Source organism: Anthonomus grandis, chromosome 9 (genome assembly GCF_022605725.1).
Source record: "Anthonomus grandis grandis chromosome 9, icAntGran1.3, whole genome shotgun sequence".
In the NCBI taxonomy this organism is placed as follows: domain Eukaryota; kingdom Metazoa; phylum Arthropoda; class Insecta; order Coleoptera; family Curculionidae; genus Anthonomus; species Anthonomus grandis.
The window spans coordinates 3,748,859-3,769,164 of record NC_065554.1 but is presented as its reverse complement, the minus strand read 5'-3'; the positions used below and the strand labels follow the sequence as shown (position 1 = coordinate 3,769,164).

General features: G+C 33.4%; 1 protein-coding gene across 4 annotated transcripts in view; it reads right to left on the bottom strand.

The window, feature by feature from the left end:
* LOC126740736 (uncharacterized) overlaps positions 1-20,306 on the bottom strand; it is a 112,195-nt gene that overhangs the window by 80,444 nt on the left and 11,445 nt on the right. For 3 of the 4 annotated variants that reach the window (XM_050446894.1, XM_050446891.1, XM_050446892.1), the window contains exon 3: positions 9,891-10,042. In XM_050446894.1, coding sequence (XP_050302851.1) covers positions 9,891-10,042 — 152 coding nt within the window. Of the gene's footprint in view, positions 1-9,890; positions 10,043-13,246; positions 13,266-20,306 lie in introns of those variants that run through there. The other variant, XM_050446893.1, reaches the window with a different exon arrangement.

Genomic DNA, 20,306 nt, shown 5'->3' with positions numbered 1-20,306 from the left:
GCATATACTCGAAAGCAACCTTTAATGGTGGGGGAGTAGGTATATATACTAAGAATTGTTTTAAAGTAACATATTATGATGTAAACATGTTTTGAATGTTGTGCAGCATTTTTAAATGACTTAAATATAATAATGTTTTAGCCATATATAGGTCTTCATCAGGAAATTTCCAACAATTCCTAAATTCAATTGAATCAATTATAAATAATATTGGTATACATAAAAAAAAATTTTTGTACGAGATTTTAATGTCCACTTCAATACTGATCAGCAGAAGTTCCTTCACCTTTCTGACATCATGGGGAGCTATGGTTTTAAACAAACTATAACAGACCATACAAAGGCTGGAGCTTGTCTGGACAACATTTTTATAAATTTCAGTAGTGATTCCTTTAAATCCAGTGTGTTCGATATTGGGATATCAGATCATCTTGGACAGGAGCTCGAAGTGATCGTTAAGAGTATTATTGGTGGGACTCTGCACCACCATAAGGTATGTAGCCCTGTGACCCAAAGAGGTATATTTCTTTGAACTGGTTTCCTCATATAACTGGAATTTTATGACGGAGGAGAGTATATCTGTCAATGACTGTTTCAAAATATTTCTATCTTCTCTAGAAAAAGCATATACTCTTTTCAATGATCGGTGAAGACCGATCAGAGAAATACAATAACTTGGTTTGACAATAACCTAAAAGCCATGCGGGATCATCTACGGCTGCTGAGTGGAGTGTCTCGACAGTACAAAAACAGAAATTTTGAGGGGGAGTTTAAGGACTTTCAAAAAGTTTATAGAGCTGCTATACAGGAGGCAAAAATAAAAGCGAATGATAAATTCATCTCATCAGCTTCTAATCCAACTAGGGCCGTATGGAAAGTTGTTAATAGTAGTGTAGGTACGTCAAAAACGAGAAAAATCTCATGAAAGTACTTTGAGGGCTGACGATTTCAATAATTTCTTTTCATGTATTGCCCATGATACTGTTAGAGACATTCCACTGTCGCAGGGTGACCCCATTCAAAGTCTCTTCTTGGTATGCCGGAGAATGTGTTCTCTTTCTCTCCTGTATCATTCATAGAAGTAAGAGAGATTATTGATGGCTTAAAAAATAAGACTAGTCAATACATCTATGGGCTAAATGTCAAATTGATTAAGTCTGTTAAAAACATTATCATAGCTCTAGTAACAAACCTAATAAACAGATGCTTCAGGGAGAACACTTTTCCAGGTGTGCTCGGATCAGTCAAGGTAATACCTATTTTTAAAAAGGGTGATTCTGATAGGCCCGAGAACTACCGCTCTATCTCCTTGTTGCCCATAATCTCAAAAATCTTTAAAAAATGTATTACTGCTCAACTTGTGAAATTTTTTGAGGGTTACAATCTTTTCACATCCAGCTAATTTGGTTTCAGGAAGGGTAAAAGTACCACTATGGCCATTTTAGACTTAGTTGATTACTTGTTAAATGCTTTTAATAACTTGCAATATGGCAGTGTCTTGTTCTGCGATCTGAGCAAGGCGTTCGACTGTGTTCTCCATAACATATTGCTGCAAAAACTTTCTAAATATGGACTCAGTCCCACATTAAACTTCTTGCTTCCTATCTGGCCAATAGAGATCAGATGGTGATCAGATGGTGTCATCAGCAAAAAGTGGGATAACCATAGGTGTTCCTCAAGGATCTGTTTTGGGGCCTATCCTCTTTTTGATCTATATAAATGATTTTTGCTGATGACACAACAGTGGCATGTGCCGAAGATACTCTTCAGACCGTAGAGAGGAAATTGAGAGTATTGCAGGGGGGAATTCAGGAATGGTTTAACATGAACCGATTGCATCTCAACGCAGACAAGACCAACAAAGTTATTTTTACTACCAGCTGACATATCAAAGGATTTTTCTATTGAGTTTCTGGGAGTTTTATTGGATCCTCTACTTCACTGGCATTCCCACATTAATATTGTTGCCGGAAGGCTAAAAACATCTATATGTGCCCTTCGTCGCCTAGCTGGATGTTTATCTGAATCTGGCTTAAGGGGTCATGCCTCACAAACAAAAAGGTGGTTTTCACTACAAAGAAGGGCAATCAGAATTTTGGGTAGGCTGGGTTGCAGGGAGGATTGTAGATCTGTTTTCTCTATGAAGGGAATACTTACCCTACCTTCCGTATATTTATTGGAAAATCTTTAATGGGTACACAGGAATAGGGATCGGTATAAAGTACATGGTGATATACACAACTATGGTACTAGAAACATAAATAGGCTAGTTCCAATTTACTAACGCTTAACAAGGTGTCAGAGTGGTCCCGGATTTCTAGCTGTTAAGTTATATAATAAAGCTACCGACTGTTATATAATATCCTACCGACTATGTGGATTTAGATTTGGAACGTTTTAAGAATAAAATAAAACAAATTCTAGTCTCTAATGCCTTCTATTCAACTGAAGAGTTTTTAAACTTCACATTCTATCTGTGATATTGAGTACCTATATATTGCTTTTTATTTAAGACATATTGTGTTTGTGTATTATTCATAGTATGTATATCAATCATTGTGTTTTGGTTTTAACGAGTTTTATGTAGTGTTTTAGGAAAAATTTTATTATCAATTTTTATAAACAGTCACCCTATTTTTTAACTTTGTAATTCTTGACTTGTGTGAATACTATTTTGTATATTGGCATTAATAAATTGATTGATTGATTGATTGACATTTATCAAACATGAATAACAGTAATGATAATTTTAGCGTTTTTCTAAGAGACATAAATTTTAATATTCTCAAACCAACGAATCCCTCTGTTAATAGATATTTATCAGTATTGTCTTTGTTAGGATTTAAACCTTGTATTAAATCATTTACTAGAGTAACATCAGACACTCAAACCTGTATAGACGATATTTTTATTAAAAACAAGTTAAGGACTAACAATCTTAACTATAATGGTATTGTTCTGGAAACTGATTTAACAGACCACTTTCCCCTTTATTTGGACATATGGCTTGACATAGATGAAAAGCAACAAACACCAACATTAGAACATCAAAACTATATCTCATATATTGATCAGTTTCTTCAATCACTGGAAAATGAAACCTGGGAACATGTAACAGTTGCTCAGGATGCAAAGTTGGCTTATAATAAGTTTTTTAAAACTTTTAGTATATGACATAAAAACTGTAAAACAACAAAAACTTGTTATCATAAAAAATATAAAAAAATTAAACCTCGGAATACATATGGTATTATATGTTCAATCAAACATAGACAAACTAAAAAAAAAACTCTTAAAAATAGAAATAACCAAAATCTCAGACAAAAATACTCCACATATCGCACATAACATTTTAAACAAAACAATTTATCAAGATAAAACTCATTACTATAAAAACCAGATATTGGACAATATGAATAATACTAGACAAATCTATAAAATAATAAAAGATGCCGCAAATGAAAAAAAGACTAAGACTAACGCTGAAATGGCTATAGCAAATGAACATGACGTAATAATTTCAGACAAACTGGAACTAACCAATTACTGTAACAAGTACTTCGCAAATGTGGGAGAAAAATGGTTGGAAAAATCTGATGTGGGTAACTCCTACAATATACCAAATTCTATGTCACTCACTCCAGTCACATGAAATAAACTTATTAATCATATTAAAAGTTTAAAAAATAATTGTGCCCCTGGTAAAGATGGAATTTCTTCTCGACTTAGGATAGGATTATACACATGTTTATATTGTATATTTTCTAAATAAATAAAAAAATGTTTTAAAAATTCCAAAACTCAGGAGGTGTTTCCTAAAGATCAGTGGCGAAGTTTGGCATTTTGTGAAACCATGATGAAAAAGTCCAATGGAAATAAAATTTATAATAATAATAATAATAATAATAATAATAATAATAATAATAATAATAATAATAATAATAATATGTCTTTATTAAAAAAAAAGCAATATTAATCTTACAATATTACTTAATACTACATTGCCAAGAAGGCGAAGATTAGCTTAAAGCTACTCTTTAACTCTTAACCTTCCTAACATTCACAGTTTAAATGGAGAAAACGAGAAAAAAAACAAAAAAAGAAACAAGTATATATAAAGTATTTATCTTCTAGAACACAAGACTATATTTTGGATTGATTTAAAAACAACAGTTTATAATATTTCCTATACACATTTAACGAAGTATTAAATATTGGTTTATAAGTATTAAAGAACTTAACGGCATTATAAGTAAAAGATCGCTCGAATAGAGCCGTGGAATGGTGCGGCATGGTCAAGATATTGTATCTTATATTTCGAGTGTGAACCTGGTTTCTTGGTATTAACTTTTCAAAAAGATATTCAGGTCTTTGACTAATATATAATCGATAAAGAAAAGTAGAAGTGAAGAATTTGAATAGGTAAGGTAGCGTTAACCACCTCAACTGAAATATAGAGTCTGATACATGATCAAACTTTCCGAGGTTAAAAATAAATCTACAGCAAGTATTCTGCACGCGTTGCAGGCGGTAACGATTTATTTGGTCTAAGCAAGGATAATAAACTATAAGGCAGTAATTTAGAATAGATAAAACAAGAGCCACTACAAGTTTTTTCCTAGTTTTAAAATTTAAAATGTGTTTATTGGTATAAAGCATACGCATGCGTAAATAACACCTCTGCAGAAGAGTATTAACACGTTCCTTAAACCTTAAAGAATTGTCTATTGTAAGTCCCAGAACCTTCACAGTATCAGAGAACAAAATAGTTTCGTTATCCAATTGAATGTGAACAGTTTCCATTATATTTTTATGTGATCCTCAGTTTGAAAACAAAACCATTTTTGTTTTATTAGGATTAATGACAAGGTTATGCTCTTTTAAAAATTGATTTATTACGTTCAGATCAGCGTTAATAGTATCAGCCACATTATCAAAATTAGCAGAGTCAAAATAATGTATGTATTGAGTGTCATCAGCATACTGATGTATTTCAGAATCTTCAACTAGACCGGGTAAATCTGAAGTATATATAAGAAATAATAATGGGCCTAGGATCGACCCTTGTGGGACACCAGAAATAATGTTTTTCGAAGCAGAATATTCATTATTCACCCTCACTTTCTGGGTTCTACGCCATAAGTAAGTTTTAAAAAAGGACAAAACAACCTCACTACAGCCATAATATTTCAGTTTCGCTACAAGCAAATCATGATCGATGACATCAAATGCTTTCGAAAAATCAAGGGCTATCATAATGGCTGAAATCTTTTTGTCAAGAGCTCGCATGATATTATCGGTGACGTTTAGAAGTGAAATAGCTGTACTATGATGTTTCCTAAAACCAGATTGATGGGAAGGGAGGATATTATTTGACATTAAAAATGATGACAGCTGCATATAGACTATTCTTTCGAGAACTTTGGAGATTACGGGAAGCAAACTTATCGGACGCAAATCTTGAATACTTTCAGGACTGGAGGATTTGGGAATCGGACAGACCACTGATTCACGCCAGGCCGTAGGAAAATATCCTACCTCCAAACAACAATTTATAATATGAGTGACATGATCCAGTATATCAGGGAGACATAAGTGTAACATACGTCGAGTTATGTTATCCACACCAGAGGCATTGGACCTAATATTTTTTATAGTTTTTTCAACAGTACTTTGGTCTACTAAAGAAAAATGAAAATTATCCTCGGTAAATTTAATACTGGAGTAGAAGTTAATTTTGTTTACACATTTATCAGATTTATTAAAAACACTTACAAAAAAATCATTTATTTGATTTGGATCAGATATATTAAACGGCAGCTCGTTATTATTCTTGGTTGTTTTAATATTTAAAGTTTCTAGACCTTTCCAAAGTTTTTTACCAGTTTTGTCACTCTCCAAGCTTGCAAGATATGCAGCTTTTTCTCGTCTTATTGATGCCAACGCAAAATTACGACACTCCGTGTAATATCTCCAATTTTCTAAACACTTGTGATTTTTGTATTTAGTCAAAGCCTTATCACGTTCCTTTAAAATAAGTCTTAAGGTGTCTGTCAACCAGGGAGCTGGCTTTTTACTGACTCTTATAGTTCTGTAGGGTGCATGAATATTAAATAAATAATTAATATTTTGTTCTAAATATTAAACTTTCTTATTTATGTCCTCAAGATAATAAATATTATCCCAGTAAATCTGTGATAGATCGATCCTAAAATATATCTCATTGAAATGTTTAAAATTGCGGATGGTTATAAATTTTTGTTTTTGTCTTTTAACTACTAATTTTAAAGTGCAGAAAGGTATTTGATTGTGATCACTTAAACCTGAAACAACGGTGCCACTTTTATGACAAATATCTTTAGTATTGATAAAAATGGGATCTAAGCATGTTGCGGTAGTATTTGTTATACCAGTTGGTTCATTTATAAATTGTACATACCCAAAAGAGTTAAGCATAGAATATAATGAATTAGGTTTTAACATATCAATATTTAGATCTCCGAGAATTACTGAATAATCATAGGTCACTAAAAGATGTGGAACAACTTCCAGGAAATTTATAATTTCAAACGCTTTCGATTTAGGGGGCCTGTATATTATAAGTATTGCAATATTGTGTATACCAATTTTAACATTTAGGAGCATAAATTCAAAGTTTACATTATTAACATTAATATTTACAATTTCGCACTGAAACATTGACCTGACATAGATGCCAACACCACCCCCAACTCTGTCTAATCTATCCTTTCTAAAAAAATTATAACCTGGCATAGAAACCGCACTGCTTAATATATTTTCATTCAGCCACGTTTCACTTATACCCAAAATATCATATTTATCGTTTACAAATTTGAGAAAATCCGGAAAACTTGGCAATAAAGATCTAATATTTAAATTGGCTACATTTAAATAAGAATTTAATTGTTTGTTAGCCATTTCTTATAAAATATAAATATAAAAAAAAACATAAAAATAGCTATTTATCCCAGTAAAAAAAGTTATTCGTAATTAATTTGAGATCCAAGCTTTAAAAGATATTTCTGATAGGAAAGACAATCTTTATCAAAGCTATAGTGGTTAGTAGAGATAGACTTTACATTATGTTTGTTCTGAGAACCTAATTTAACACAAATTTTATACACATTTTTTCTTCAGAAATACATTCTTTCAATTGATTGAATTGATTTCAATGATTTTTTCCGCATTTGGGACAAGTGTCTTTTTGTTCGCGACAGTCTTTTACGGTGTGACCATATGCACAACATCGAAAACATTTAATAACATGCAGATAGTCCTCCACAACTGACTTGCTCCATCCCACAAAAACCGATCCTATTCCTAGAAGGCACTTACGAAGTGCCGGGGAAGCTTCAATCACAAGGTCAATTTTGTTATTGCGTTGCTTTAACTTGGTAATATATTTGATTTCAGATGCTAAATCTGAGATATCATTTAAAGACGTTATGTTGCCTATTATTTGGTCTGGTGTATCTAACCCTTCTAAACGCACTCCCTTTATGATTAATCTTGGATTAAATTTTTTAGCTTGATCAATATTTGATAATAAAATTTTTGCCCATTTTTGCAATTAAACTAGTTTTTCATGTTTGCAGCGATCTATTGTCTTGACAGTGTACTGCAACTCCGCCACGAATTTTCGTTGTATTGTTTATGCAAGCTTTAATCTGACCCGGATTAACGGAATGTGTAATGTCATTTAAAACATCATCCTGCTTGGTATTCTCGTTGTTACTTTTAACAATTAAGACAGAAGAATTTGCTTTAACGATATAGCTATATTTGTTGTTAGGTGGTTTGTTAGAAGTGCTACTATTATTAGGTAATAATTTAGTTTTCAAGCTATTATATTCATTACTCTCAAGGGAATCTAAAATTGTTTTCTGCAAATTAATGGTATATTCAGAGTTTTTTAATAATCTATTCGTTAACTTAAGCTGCTGCTGCAAACAGGAAACCTTCATTTCCAAAATAGTATTTTGAGTATCGACTTCGTTGCCCTTAAAAGCCTTTGTAACATTTTCATTACATTTTTTGCACAGCCAATGCAGGTTTGGTGTATCAACAACAATTTTTAACCATGAATCCTTAATACCAGAGCATTGCACGTGAGACTTAGCCGAACAACCGCTGCATTTAATCTGCTTGTTATTAACAATTAAATTGTCGCTACACTCGCAGCATGTATCCACATATACATCCGGAGCCATGTTGAGCTCTCTCTAATGCAAGGAAATTGAGCACAATCTGGCAACGTTGCAAGGCGTTCACCAAAAGTTTCGCTGCACAGTAAGCAGTGGAAATCGGAATCCCAGATAATTGTTATTACAAATATGCATGAACACCGCCAAAAAAAAGTAAACATGCAAATAAGCACTTAATGTTTTACAAGTAAAAACATAAGAATGGAACTTGCCTTCAATAGCCGGTAAAGATTGCACTATAATTATTAACAGAATATCCTTTTTACTTATTAAACTTTGCAAAAAACTCTGCTTTTAAAAATTTTCAAGGAGTAAATAATATTTTGATGTTTTACGATCACCAGCGTTGCCGGCTAGGAAATTTTTCTTAGAAAATATTTTGTTTTCAGATGAGTTCTCTTTTCCATTACATGGCAAACACAATCCCTCCATTGTTAGTTACTGGTATCAGAAAAACGAGCACAGAAGTTTTCAGTTCCGTCCTCAGTACCCTCAAAAGTTGAATGTTTTGGCTGGTATTTTGGGCGACCATATTATTGGGCCATTTTTCATTGATGATACTTTGAACGCCGAAAAATACCTTCTAGTTTCTACAAAACCGAGTTTTCCCGCCTTTGAACTCCTCCCTGATATAGACCTTGGATCAGTCTATTTTCAACAAAATGGCTGTCCTGCGCATAATGCGATTAGAGTAAAAAAATTGTTAACAAATACTTCTCCTAACCGTCTTATTAGTGGCACTGGCAATATTAAATTGCCTCCAAGATATCCCGATTTGTCACCAAATAAATTTTATTTGTGGGGTTATCTTAAAGAGACTACTTACAAAGAGACTTCAAGAATATATAGAGCGTAATGGTCAACATTTTGAACATCTACGGTGGCATTAAAAACCTCTTTCTTTTAAATTGGACCTTTTCTAAAAGAAAACTCGAGAAAAATTAATTTAAACATTCATATAAAATTTTCTTTGGCCTAAATTTTAGGTTAGGAATAAGATATCGAGATGCGGTTTTCGCGAGCCCATTTACCTACTACTTCATGAAAAAAAAATCGTACAATTCATTTAATTTTTTTGAGGATATTTACCATTTTTGTCGGAATGTTCAAAAAAGCCCTCTGGCGGCGACTATAGAAACTAACAAAATTTCGAATACTAAAACAGTTAAAGCAAGAATTGCTCTTTTCAAAGAACACATTGGTGTTAAACTCGACTAAGCCATTTCTAAGATACAGGGTTTTTGTCATGGAAACCTTTGAAAAAAAAAATTCAGATTGTCCTCTACTTTAAAGATTAAGTATTTTTTCGATCGAAATTAACAAAAAATTTCCTTTTTTAGATTCAAGATCGCAATTACGCTCCATAGAGGTCATTTTAGAAACTTAAAAATATTTTACAGGTTTTTCTCTTAGCCGTTTTAGCAATAATATTTTTTACCGCAAGCCTCTGCGTACTCATCGCATCGTCCTGAGATACAGTACCTTGCATTCTTAGTTGGCCAGGGTACATTTTCATAACAATATTTTATCTTCAATAATTGAGCATAACAGATTATGCGTAGATACATCATAGTCTCTTACAGTTAACTTATACTAAAAAGATACTTAGCTTATAACTAAATTTGTCACAACAAAATAGATTACTTATATGTTTTCAAAACTTACCAAATTGATGCTTTTTGGCAAAGGCAGCATAATAATATAAATACTGAGCTAAACTATCAACTGCCTTTTTTGTATCTTTCGCAAGAATCCCTCTGGAGGTGCTTTCAATTTGGCATATAACATCCACATTTTTTTCGAGTTCTTTAGCAAGCCTAAAACATTTAATAAATTACTTTCGATCCTAAATAAACGTTGTAATAGTCTTCATGATATTATTCAATGCAATTCACACCATTTTAATTCGTCTTTAAAATACATAGGCCTATGGTAGTCTTTTCTGTATCTCTGAAAATAAAGTGCTGGGGGAGGGAGGGTATTCAAAGGTTTCCGTAAAAAATACCCTGTACATTAGAAATGGCTTAGGGGAGGGTGGACCACCATGAGACGGAAAAAGTTTTTTAAAATTAAAAAATATAGTTTTGTGTAAATGTTAGGTTTTAAAGAATGATATTTATAATCATGTTAATCTTAAAACAAAACATTAAAAAAAGTTTTAAATTAATAGTTTTGCGAGTGAATTTTACAACATTCTTTTTTTTAAAGATGTATCATGGAGGCCCAGAGAAGTGGGCCACCATAAGAAATAAGACATATGTGAGAAAAACAACATGTTTGTTACAAAACTTAATTAAATAGCGGTTTTGACAACTAAAAATATGTACTTAAACGAAAAAAATACAAAAATATAAGATTTGCCAATGTAAAATATGCCAAAAATCAAACAATCATATATTTTTCTTGGTAAAAAAAGAACTTTAGCGTAAATTTATATTGCTAAACTGGATTTCGAATTTTAGATATTCCTGTAAACGTTTTGTTTTACCCAAATGAGATGGTGGCGGTGAAATCATTTTAACGTCATTTAAAGGAACGATTCCTACATCAAGTTCCAAAGGATATACGAAGTGTCCGCTGAATTTTACCGACTTCCGCAAAAACTAATTCATCGCTGGAACTTTACAGATTTATCACTTTTCCAACATACAATATATTATCATTTTTGGCACTAAATGACATTAATAAAAAGTCGTCAGGTTTGGGATTTTGATCCAGTTCTTCAAATGCTGAAGGATCAGCCTCGGGAATCCAGTCTGTTGAATCCTGGTCAGAGTCGGCAAAAGATAAACTTCCATCTTCCTCTGACAAAAATATATCATTGAAATCAACCTTCTTTTTTTGCAAATAAATTCCGGGTGGCAGCTTTTTATTTGTCATCCTTGTGTTTTCTTTTTAATTTGTCTTTTTCAATTTTTTCCTGGTATTTTTTTCAAACATATCTTTCTCAGGCGTATCAGTGGAAATGCAGCTGGTAATTTTTCTACGCTGACTATTAGAAACATTTCTCATTTCTGCTTTTGGGTATCCCTTAAATATTTCTGGACTTATAAAAAATTTCAATTTTGGTGACTGATCATTAGGTGTATCATTGGTAACTGTCTGAGCTACTTTAGATGATGTTGATGAAGTATTTTCATCCACGGTGGAAACTTCTGTATTGTTAATATTTAAAATTTCTCTATCGGTAACAGAGCTACACAGGAAATCGTCATCCGCAAAGACATTTCTGTCAAAAGGGTAAATTCCGGCCTTCTTGAAGCCTGATTTTATATTGGACGGTGTCATAGACCGTTCGAATGCTATTCCAACACAAGCAGCAATTTCGTAAATGGAGTCAACTGCAGTATTATAATTCGCCTTAAATGGCGCAAATACTGATATGTCCAGTGGCTGCAGTCTATGACTACAATGTGGTGGAAGTGTGACTGGAATGACTCCATTGTTCTTAGCCAAATTCAGAGTTTTAATCCCAAGGTGGCACTCATGATTGTCCATGATTAAAATAGTGGGATTTTCTTTGGACGACCCACTATGTCTAATTAAATGTTCCATAACAGACGGAAATAATTCGGAGTTCATCCAACCTGAAGTAGAAGCCAGTCCTAATGTTCCTGCCGGTGCCCCGTTTAACAGATGATTTTTAATTTTTTTTCTGGGGAACACCATTATTGGGGGCAGTGTATTACCAGTAGCACTTATTATGCAACATGTTGTAATCAAAACTCCTCGTTCTTCACTAGTACATTGACTTACTTGTTTGATACCTTTCGACAATAGAACTTTTTTTGCTTTTTGAACAGTTGTTGTTCCAGTTTCGTCTAGGTTATAAATCCGTGTACCATCAGAAAACTTCTCAGACCGACTATACGCTTTTTCAAGGTTGTCAAAAAATAAATTTACATTATGTTTGTTAAACGAAGTTGCTCTTGAAAGACTACATCCTTCTGGTTGACGTATGCTTAATTCTTTTGCATGTCTTTTTAAAAAACCCTGTAACCAGTCGATACCAGCAGATTTATTCTTATTCCAAGATAACGGAATGTTTTTTTAAATTAATTTGGGCCATCTCATATGCCAAAACACGGGTATCTTTTGTAGTTTTCCCATAGCACATTTTCGAACATTTAATAATGTAATTGACTAAATCCTTCTCTTCCTCTTCATTAAAAACCAGGCGATGCCTATAATTGCTTTTCATTGAAACAATGTCATTGGGATTGGCTTTATTTTGTTCTTTTTTATCATACCTTTGCAACGTTTGAAACGATAAATTGTTTTCTTCTGCAGCTTTCCTAAGAGACAACTTAACTCCATTTATTCCTACTAAAACTTGCTGAACCGCTCTTTTCATATTTTCTTCTTTAAAGGTTCCTTTTTGGCTCTTTCTTGTTCGTCCTCTTGACATCTGCAAAGGTAAAACAATATGCTAGCAGTAGTACACACTAGGTTATACACTACTACATTCTGTTACTCTACTTCAATTGTCTTATTGTGGCCCATTTGTATATTTAGGAAAAAATATTATTATTATTATTATATAGTAAAACTAAAGTTGTCTTTTAAAAGTTACATTTAAAATTTAGCTAAAAGGTCAATTTACAAATGCATATAACTGTCTTATCTTTAGGGTTTATAGATCACTCAAAAAAAACTTATCAAAAAAATACATGGAAAAAAAAATCGACCTCGCCACGTGCACTTTCCATAAAATCTAGAAGACGACTGATCCAGCGGCGCGAAAAAATGTATATTCAGGTCATGCGCTTACAGAATAGTATATTGTGCGACCGATAGATGGCTATCGCGTAAACTAATGGAAATATAAAGATGTCTCATCGTTGCCCATGTCTCATAGCGGCCCACCCTACCCTACTCGACTTTAAAATACAGTTATAGATATGCAGTGCTTTCATTTCAAAACAAACCACCCTTAAAACCTTCTTAAAAAAAAACTAAAAATACGTCAATCTAAATATACATGGGTTTAATTTTATATTTGACAAAGTTGTGTCAATCACCTGCTAAATCACCTCCAGCTAACCTCACTTTGATATGTCAAATGGGAAACCCCCATCGTGTGACACTTCATTGTAAGCAACATTAAAATGTCTATTCAACAGTGCAAAAAAAAAACAATTCGATAGTGGTAGACATACCAGCAAATAGTGAACAAAAATGTATCGGAATAATGGACATTTTATCGACCTGAAACTTTTGTATTGTTAATGAATCATCATCATTAGTAAGCAAAAATGTGTGATAATAAAAGACATTTTATCATTTTAAATTGTGGTAAGGCAAATGATTACCAGTAAAAATGTATAGTAATAAACAGTCCATTGAGTCCAAATATTTTTGGTGAAATTGGTGTTGCGATACTAAACGAAAATAATTTGTATTTTCAACAAGATGGAGCACCACCGCACTACGCTTTGACAGACGAGAGTGACTTAATTAACAGCTTCCAGGGGTGTGGATTGTCAAGCGTAGTGCAATTGAATGGCCCGCACGATCGCCAGACCTATTTATTTATTTATTTACGGAATCCATTTAGAAAAGTGTTACATAGCATACCCATACAAACATATATATTCAGATACAAAACTATCTATAAATCAATGAAAGGTGTAGATGAGTTAATTAATTAAAGCCTCTATGAAATAATATTCTTTAACTGCCCCTTAAAAGATGTAATCCTAGAGTCAAAAAAGCTTATCTGTCCTGACAGACCATTAGCACTTCGAGCCATTCATGTAATTGGTTCATTAATACTATAATTGGTATGGTGGAATGGGACTGAAAATATTTCTGATTGTCTATTCAATCTGGAAGGCACCCTAAGTTTAAAAAGAGACAATAACTCGGGACAATCTATAGTAGCATTTAAAACCTTATACATAAAACATAAGTCAAGTAATGTTCTTCGTGACTCTAATGTGGGTAAGTTCAGGTTATCCCTGAACCACCGATAGTAATACTCCTATCTCTTGTAACCACATTTAAAAGCAGCCACCCTTAAAAATTTATTTTGAGTTTTTTCAATCTCCTCAATGTTATATGACGGGGACCACACAATTGAGCCATACTCCAAGATGGACCTAACAAGAGAGCAATAAAGTAATCTAAAAGTAAACAAAGACAAATCAGTTGTAGACCGTTGGATAAAACTCAGCATTTTCATTGCCCTACCAGTCACCTGATTGATGTGACTTTTAAAAGACAACCTGGAGTCAATAAATATTCCTAAGTCAGAAACCTCTGTTTTGACACCAATTGCTACATTATTTATTTTATAAAAAAAAGCAATAGGGTTTCTTTGCTTAGAAAAAGTAATCTTATGGCACTTATTGATATTAAGGGACATTCCATTCAAGTGGCACCAATCTAAGAACAAATTACGGTCTTTTTGCAGGAGCACAGCATCGGAAAGGGATGTGATAAGCCTAAATAGCTTCACATCATCAGCAAACATTAGCACACGACAATTTTCAAGTTTCCAAACTAAATCAATCAAGAAGAGGCAAAATAAAATAGGGCCTGAGTGAGAGCCCTGTGGCACCCCAGATGGCACCAAAATTTCAGAGGAACATGTACCTCCAAGATTAACAATCTGGGTTCTACCTTTGATGAATCCCGAGATCCACTGAAGAAGAGGCCCCACAATACCTAAAGCCCTAAGCTTCTGCAAGAGTACCCCATGGTTAACCCTATCAAAAGCCTTGGAAAAATCTGTATATATTGAGTCAACCTGAAGTCCCTTCTCCAAGCTGCGGTAGACATACAGCACCAAGATAGCATCAGTAGATCTGCCTTTCATAAATCCAAATTGCTCAGGATTAAATAAAGATTTAAAACTCCAGGCAATCCTATGACTGACCAGGCAGTCAAACAGCTTTGGCAACTCAGATTGGTTACACACACCCCAAAAATTGGAAATTTCATTTCTACTACCAGATTTAAAAATGGGCTTTAGAAAACTTCTCTTCCAGAGAGTAGGATAAGAACCAGTACCTGGAGATTTGTTAAAAATGAACAGTATTGGTTTCGTACGAACACAAACACATTTCTTTAGGAAGAATGCCGGAATCCCATCTGGTCCAGCGCAGAGCTTATTCTTAGAGGAAGTAATAACCTCATAAACATCCTGCGTTGACAGAGTTAAATTGCTCAGACAAATTGATTTATCAAAATCAAAATATGTTATGTCATTGACATCCGAATAGACGGATGAAAAGTATTCTGCAAACATATCTGCAGTATCCGAGATATTCATACTAATCTTGTTATTGTATGTCATTCTGGAGGCTAAAACCAGTTCTTTTATTTTGAATATATGACCAGAAGTACCTCGGATTGCTAGCGAGATTCATTTCCACCTTATTAATATATTGTTGATAGCACAACCCTCTTAAGTACTCACATTGATGTTTAAAAAATACAAATTCATCATATTCCTGCTGTTAACCACTAATTTTAAACTTTTTGTGAATTTGTTTCTTTCTTATGATCAAACTGCGAAGCTCTGAAGAAAACCAACATGGAAAAGAAGAACTTTTGTACCTCTTTAGAGGAATAAACCTTTCCATTGGAGGAGTAGATCACATTATAGAAAATTGAAACTATGACATCAATAGATGTCTCTCCCAAAAACAATTGATTTCAGTCTATCCCAGCAAGACAATCGTTAATTGCTATGTAATCTCCCTTAACAAAATCATAAAAATATTCCTCAGAATTTTCTGCCCAACAAAGGTCAAAACTAATTGCTGTATGGTGCAAGCTATTCTCAAAAATCTTGTCTATTGCACGTTCGACACTAATTAAATCTGAGCTACTAAATACAAGATCCAAGGCAACCTAGTTGGTATTTAAAACCCCATTTACCTGAAAAAAGTTATAGAAGCTAAAGCAGTTAGCCAGAGAAAGCACAGAGAGAGTCTGTGTCATTCTCCAGACAACCACCAACCACCAAACCAAGATCATCATTTTCCCATCTAGCATGTGGTAAATTGTAATCACCTCCCAAGACATACTAACTACTTGAATATCTACTATATACATGTTTAACGGATTCACAATGGCTTAAATAGGCTTGAAGTGGAGATGGAGATGGTATATAAATGCAACCAACAACAAAGCTTTGATTGTCAATTGTAAAAGTCAAATAGATCTTATAAATATCCACATCAACAAGTGGGATACCAATTCTATGTGTATATAAACTCTTTTTAGCTGCAATCAATACACCACCTCCACGAGCCTTGGTAGTATTTGAACCCATTTGACGATCATAGCTATATAAATCATAGTTTGGTACTCCAATTTCAGCATCTGAATATTCAAATGTTAACCAAGTCTCTGCAATCAAAACAATATCATAGCAGCAGCAACTAATTATCTTTTATTTTAGTTCTCATACCACCTGTATTAGCATAATACACGCAAACACCAGAACTAAATTACGGTTTGATTCATTTGATTTTGATAAAAATTTATCTTGCGTTTATTATTTAACCAAAATTTTCGCAAGATAACCCCTCTAGGCCAGTTATCCGGCCTTAAAAAATCATCCCTACAATCGCCGTTGATGCTTATCTTAAAAGAAATAGTCTCACCCTTAACTGGCAACAATTCTACTTTAAGGTCCCTAATCTGAGGGCACCGCTTTTTAATGTGCTCTTCAATAAAACCAGGGGTCACTCCCATTTTGACACGTCCCAGATAAAAATATTCCCTATTTACTGAACCTGCGAAATTTTCATCACCTCGAAAGTCCGCTTCTCCTAAAACCAGATTTCGATTACGATTTGTATTTGTACGTTTTCGATTTTGTCCCAAAGTAAATCCCTGTTGCAGATGGTCGCCCCCAACATCCGTTGCTCCAGAGTTCCCAGTCCCAGTTGATTCATTGTTTATGTTTGTTATTCCTTATTATTCCTTATTCCTTATTATTAGGAATAATAGGTATATGTTGTTTACCTTGTCATTGTCTGAGTGACGTTGCTCCGCCGTTGCTCTTTTAGGAGAGAAAGAAGAAGAGGAAGTTTTAGCGGCATCTACCTGTTTCACTCTACCTTGAACAGCTGATTCAAAGATATTTCTGCTGTTGGATTGTTGCTGGCGTTGTGGGGAAAGCGGAAACGGTAGCGGCGGTGTCACGTTGTCAGGAACTGCCTGGGTATTTAGGTTGCCATTTTTATTTTTATTCTGCAGCAATAATCTTACTAGGTCCTTGTTAATATCGATGACATTCTTGGCCCAGTTTTCCAGCTTGTTTTGAAGGCGTTCTTCTATACCTTCTAAAGATTCATTTATAAGGCATTTAGAAGTATTAATTAAACTATTTGTTAACTGTGTGGACACACCAGAATTACTAGGCTCTCCAGAATTCTCCAAATTGCCTTCAGAAGTAAACTTATTGAAGTTACTATGCAATCCTTGCACCATATCAAGACGGTTCTAGTTTTAGCGATTGCACATCTAATCTCTTGCGATGATATTTCACTACAATCCCTACAAGAAACCTTTCTGCAATTGTCACATGCACATTCAAACAAAAGTGTCTTACTTTCCTTAAAATAACAAGCTTAGGTACAAAACCCGCATTGCATCCCTTCCATAGTTGTAAAAACTTTTTAAGAAATGCGTTGGCAACGTTGTAAAAAGACGATATTATGTAATTTTATCTTTAAACAAAATTACAGCTAGTTAAATCAGCAGCTTAGTATTCACAAGTCCAACACAGATTGGTCTTCTAACTAACTAGAACTTCTAACTTCTGGTTCTTCTAACTTCTATGGTAAGTATTTCTCTTAATTCTGGATCCAAATGACTCAATACGATTCGAAAACATGAGCTCACACCACAACACGTCCGTTTGTTGTCGTCAATCTGTTACTAACACCACTAGATTTCTTACTTTGGAGGTATTTAAAAGTTTAAGTTTATAAAACCCCACCTGAAAATACTAATGATTTAAAAGATCGAATAACTCGCGAATGTAGAGATATTAGCGGACAAACCCTTACCAATGTTCGTGAGGAGTTTCAAAACAGACTTAATTATTGTCTCGTGAATAACGGGCCACATTTTGAGCACTTAATAAAATAAATTCTGTGAACTGATTAAATTGTTTAGTTTTTAAACACCTTTTTACACCCTTACTGTTTATAAGTCTATAAACTTATACTTAATACTTAAACTATTTTTTTTGGCACTGTTGAATAGACATTTTAATGCTGCTTACAATGATGTGTCACACGATGGGGGTTCCCATTTGACATATGATTGACAGAACTTTGTCAAATATAAAATTTACATAGTACGTCCCTCTGTATATCTAAATAGACTTTTTTTATAAGAAATTATTAAAGGTGGTTTGTTTTGAAATGAAAGCACTGTATAATAATGAGAAAAATATACAGACTACTACCTGACGATTATATAAGGACTATACTTTTGACTGCATGAATCATGAAATACTGCTGGGAAAGTTGAACAAATACGGTTTCAGGGGTGTTTGTTTAGAGTGGTTTAAGTCCTACCTGTCTGGCCGAGTCCAGGGAGTACTTTTCAATGATGAAATATCAAGGGAGTTGTCTGTCAATGCTGGTGTTCCCCAGGGTTCAGTTTTAGGCCCACTGTTATTTCTTTCATGTCAACGACCTTCCCCAAATTTCTACTGAAGGGAAGTTCACTATGTTTGCAGACGATACAACTATCTTATGGCATGATGCAGATCCGTCTTAATTAAGCAGAAAAATAACTGCCGGTCTTCACAAAGTAAAAACCTGGTGTGACTCAAATTTGTTGAGTTTTAATGTTTCAAAGACTAATATTATCAATTTTAAAGGTTCCAATAATAATATTCTTATGGACTCTCGTTTTGTTGCAACCCAACAGTTTAATAAATCTTTGGGTTTAACCATTGATGAGACTTTAAAATTTGAGGAACACATCTCCCGTGTTTGCAGTAAGGTCTTGTCTAAAAATGCATATTATGCCCTAATTGAGCTGCGCCTTCGCAGTATCTTTTTAATGGCTTGTTTGTTTTTCAGAAGAGAGCAGTTCGCTATTTATGCGGGGTAAGGTCTACTAATCAGTCCTGTCGTCCTTTATTTGTTAAATGTAAAATTTTGACTTTATGCTGCCTCTTTATTTTGGAAACGGTAACACTTATTTTTGAGAAATTTACAGGGGACGTTCAGCTTGAAAGACACTATGCGACCCGCCAGGTCTGTTTGCACGGGTTGCCTATTCCTCACTCTTGTTAGGAATTCATTTGTATTTGAAGGTAAAAAACTGTTTAACCATTTACCCTTAAACATAAGACAACTAAAGCGCACAAAAAAGTTTAAAAGAGCAGCAAGGACACTTTTGGTAAATAAGGGATTTTATAGCTTGGAGGAGTTTTAAGCAGATAATTTGATCTGATGCTTCTTTTAATATTTCTGTTTATCGTCATTGATGAAATTTTAATTTTATTACATCTAGGTTACTTATGTGTTATGTTGTATTAAGTATGTAATTTTAATGTATGACTGTTCTTATTGTATTTTTTAGTGTTTCATATTTTCTGAAGTTTTTTATATTTCTTAGTTCCTATTATAAGTATTATAATTAATATCTTATATCTATATTTAAATTTTTGTTTTACCAAATGGCTTTGTCAACATAGTTATGTTATGATAATAAAGCTATCTTTGACTTTGACTTATACAAAGACTACCTCACGATTATATAACCATTCCACAAGACTCATTTTCCCATAAGACTGTGTGAAGCTGTCCTTTATATTTAATCTTAAAATAATATAAAATATTAGAACCACATTATACAAATAATATAATAATAATTGTATAAAATTAAAATTAAATATAATTGTGATATACAGAGTGTGTTTTTAATATAGCAATAAAATTCAGAGGCGTGTTCCTTGGATGAAATCAAACAGAAAAGTTCCTATGAACATATGAGTATAGTAAATGCGAAACTCGGTATTTGACAAAAAACGCGAAAGTGATTTTATTTTACATTTTGACAGACTACACTGATATCTAATAGATATACTACAATATT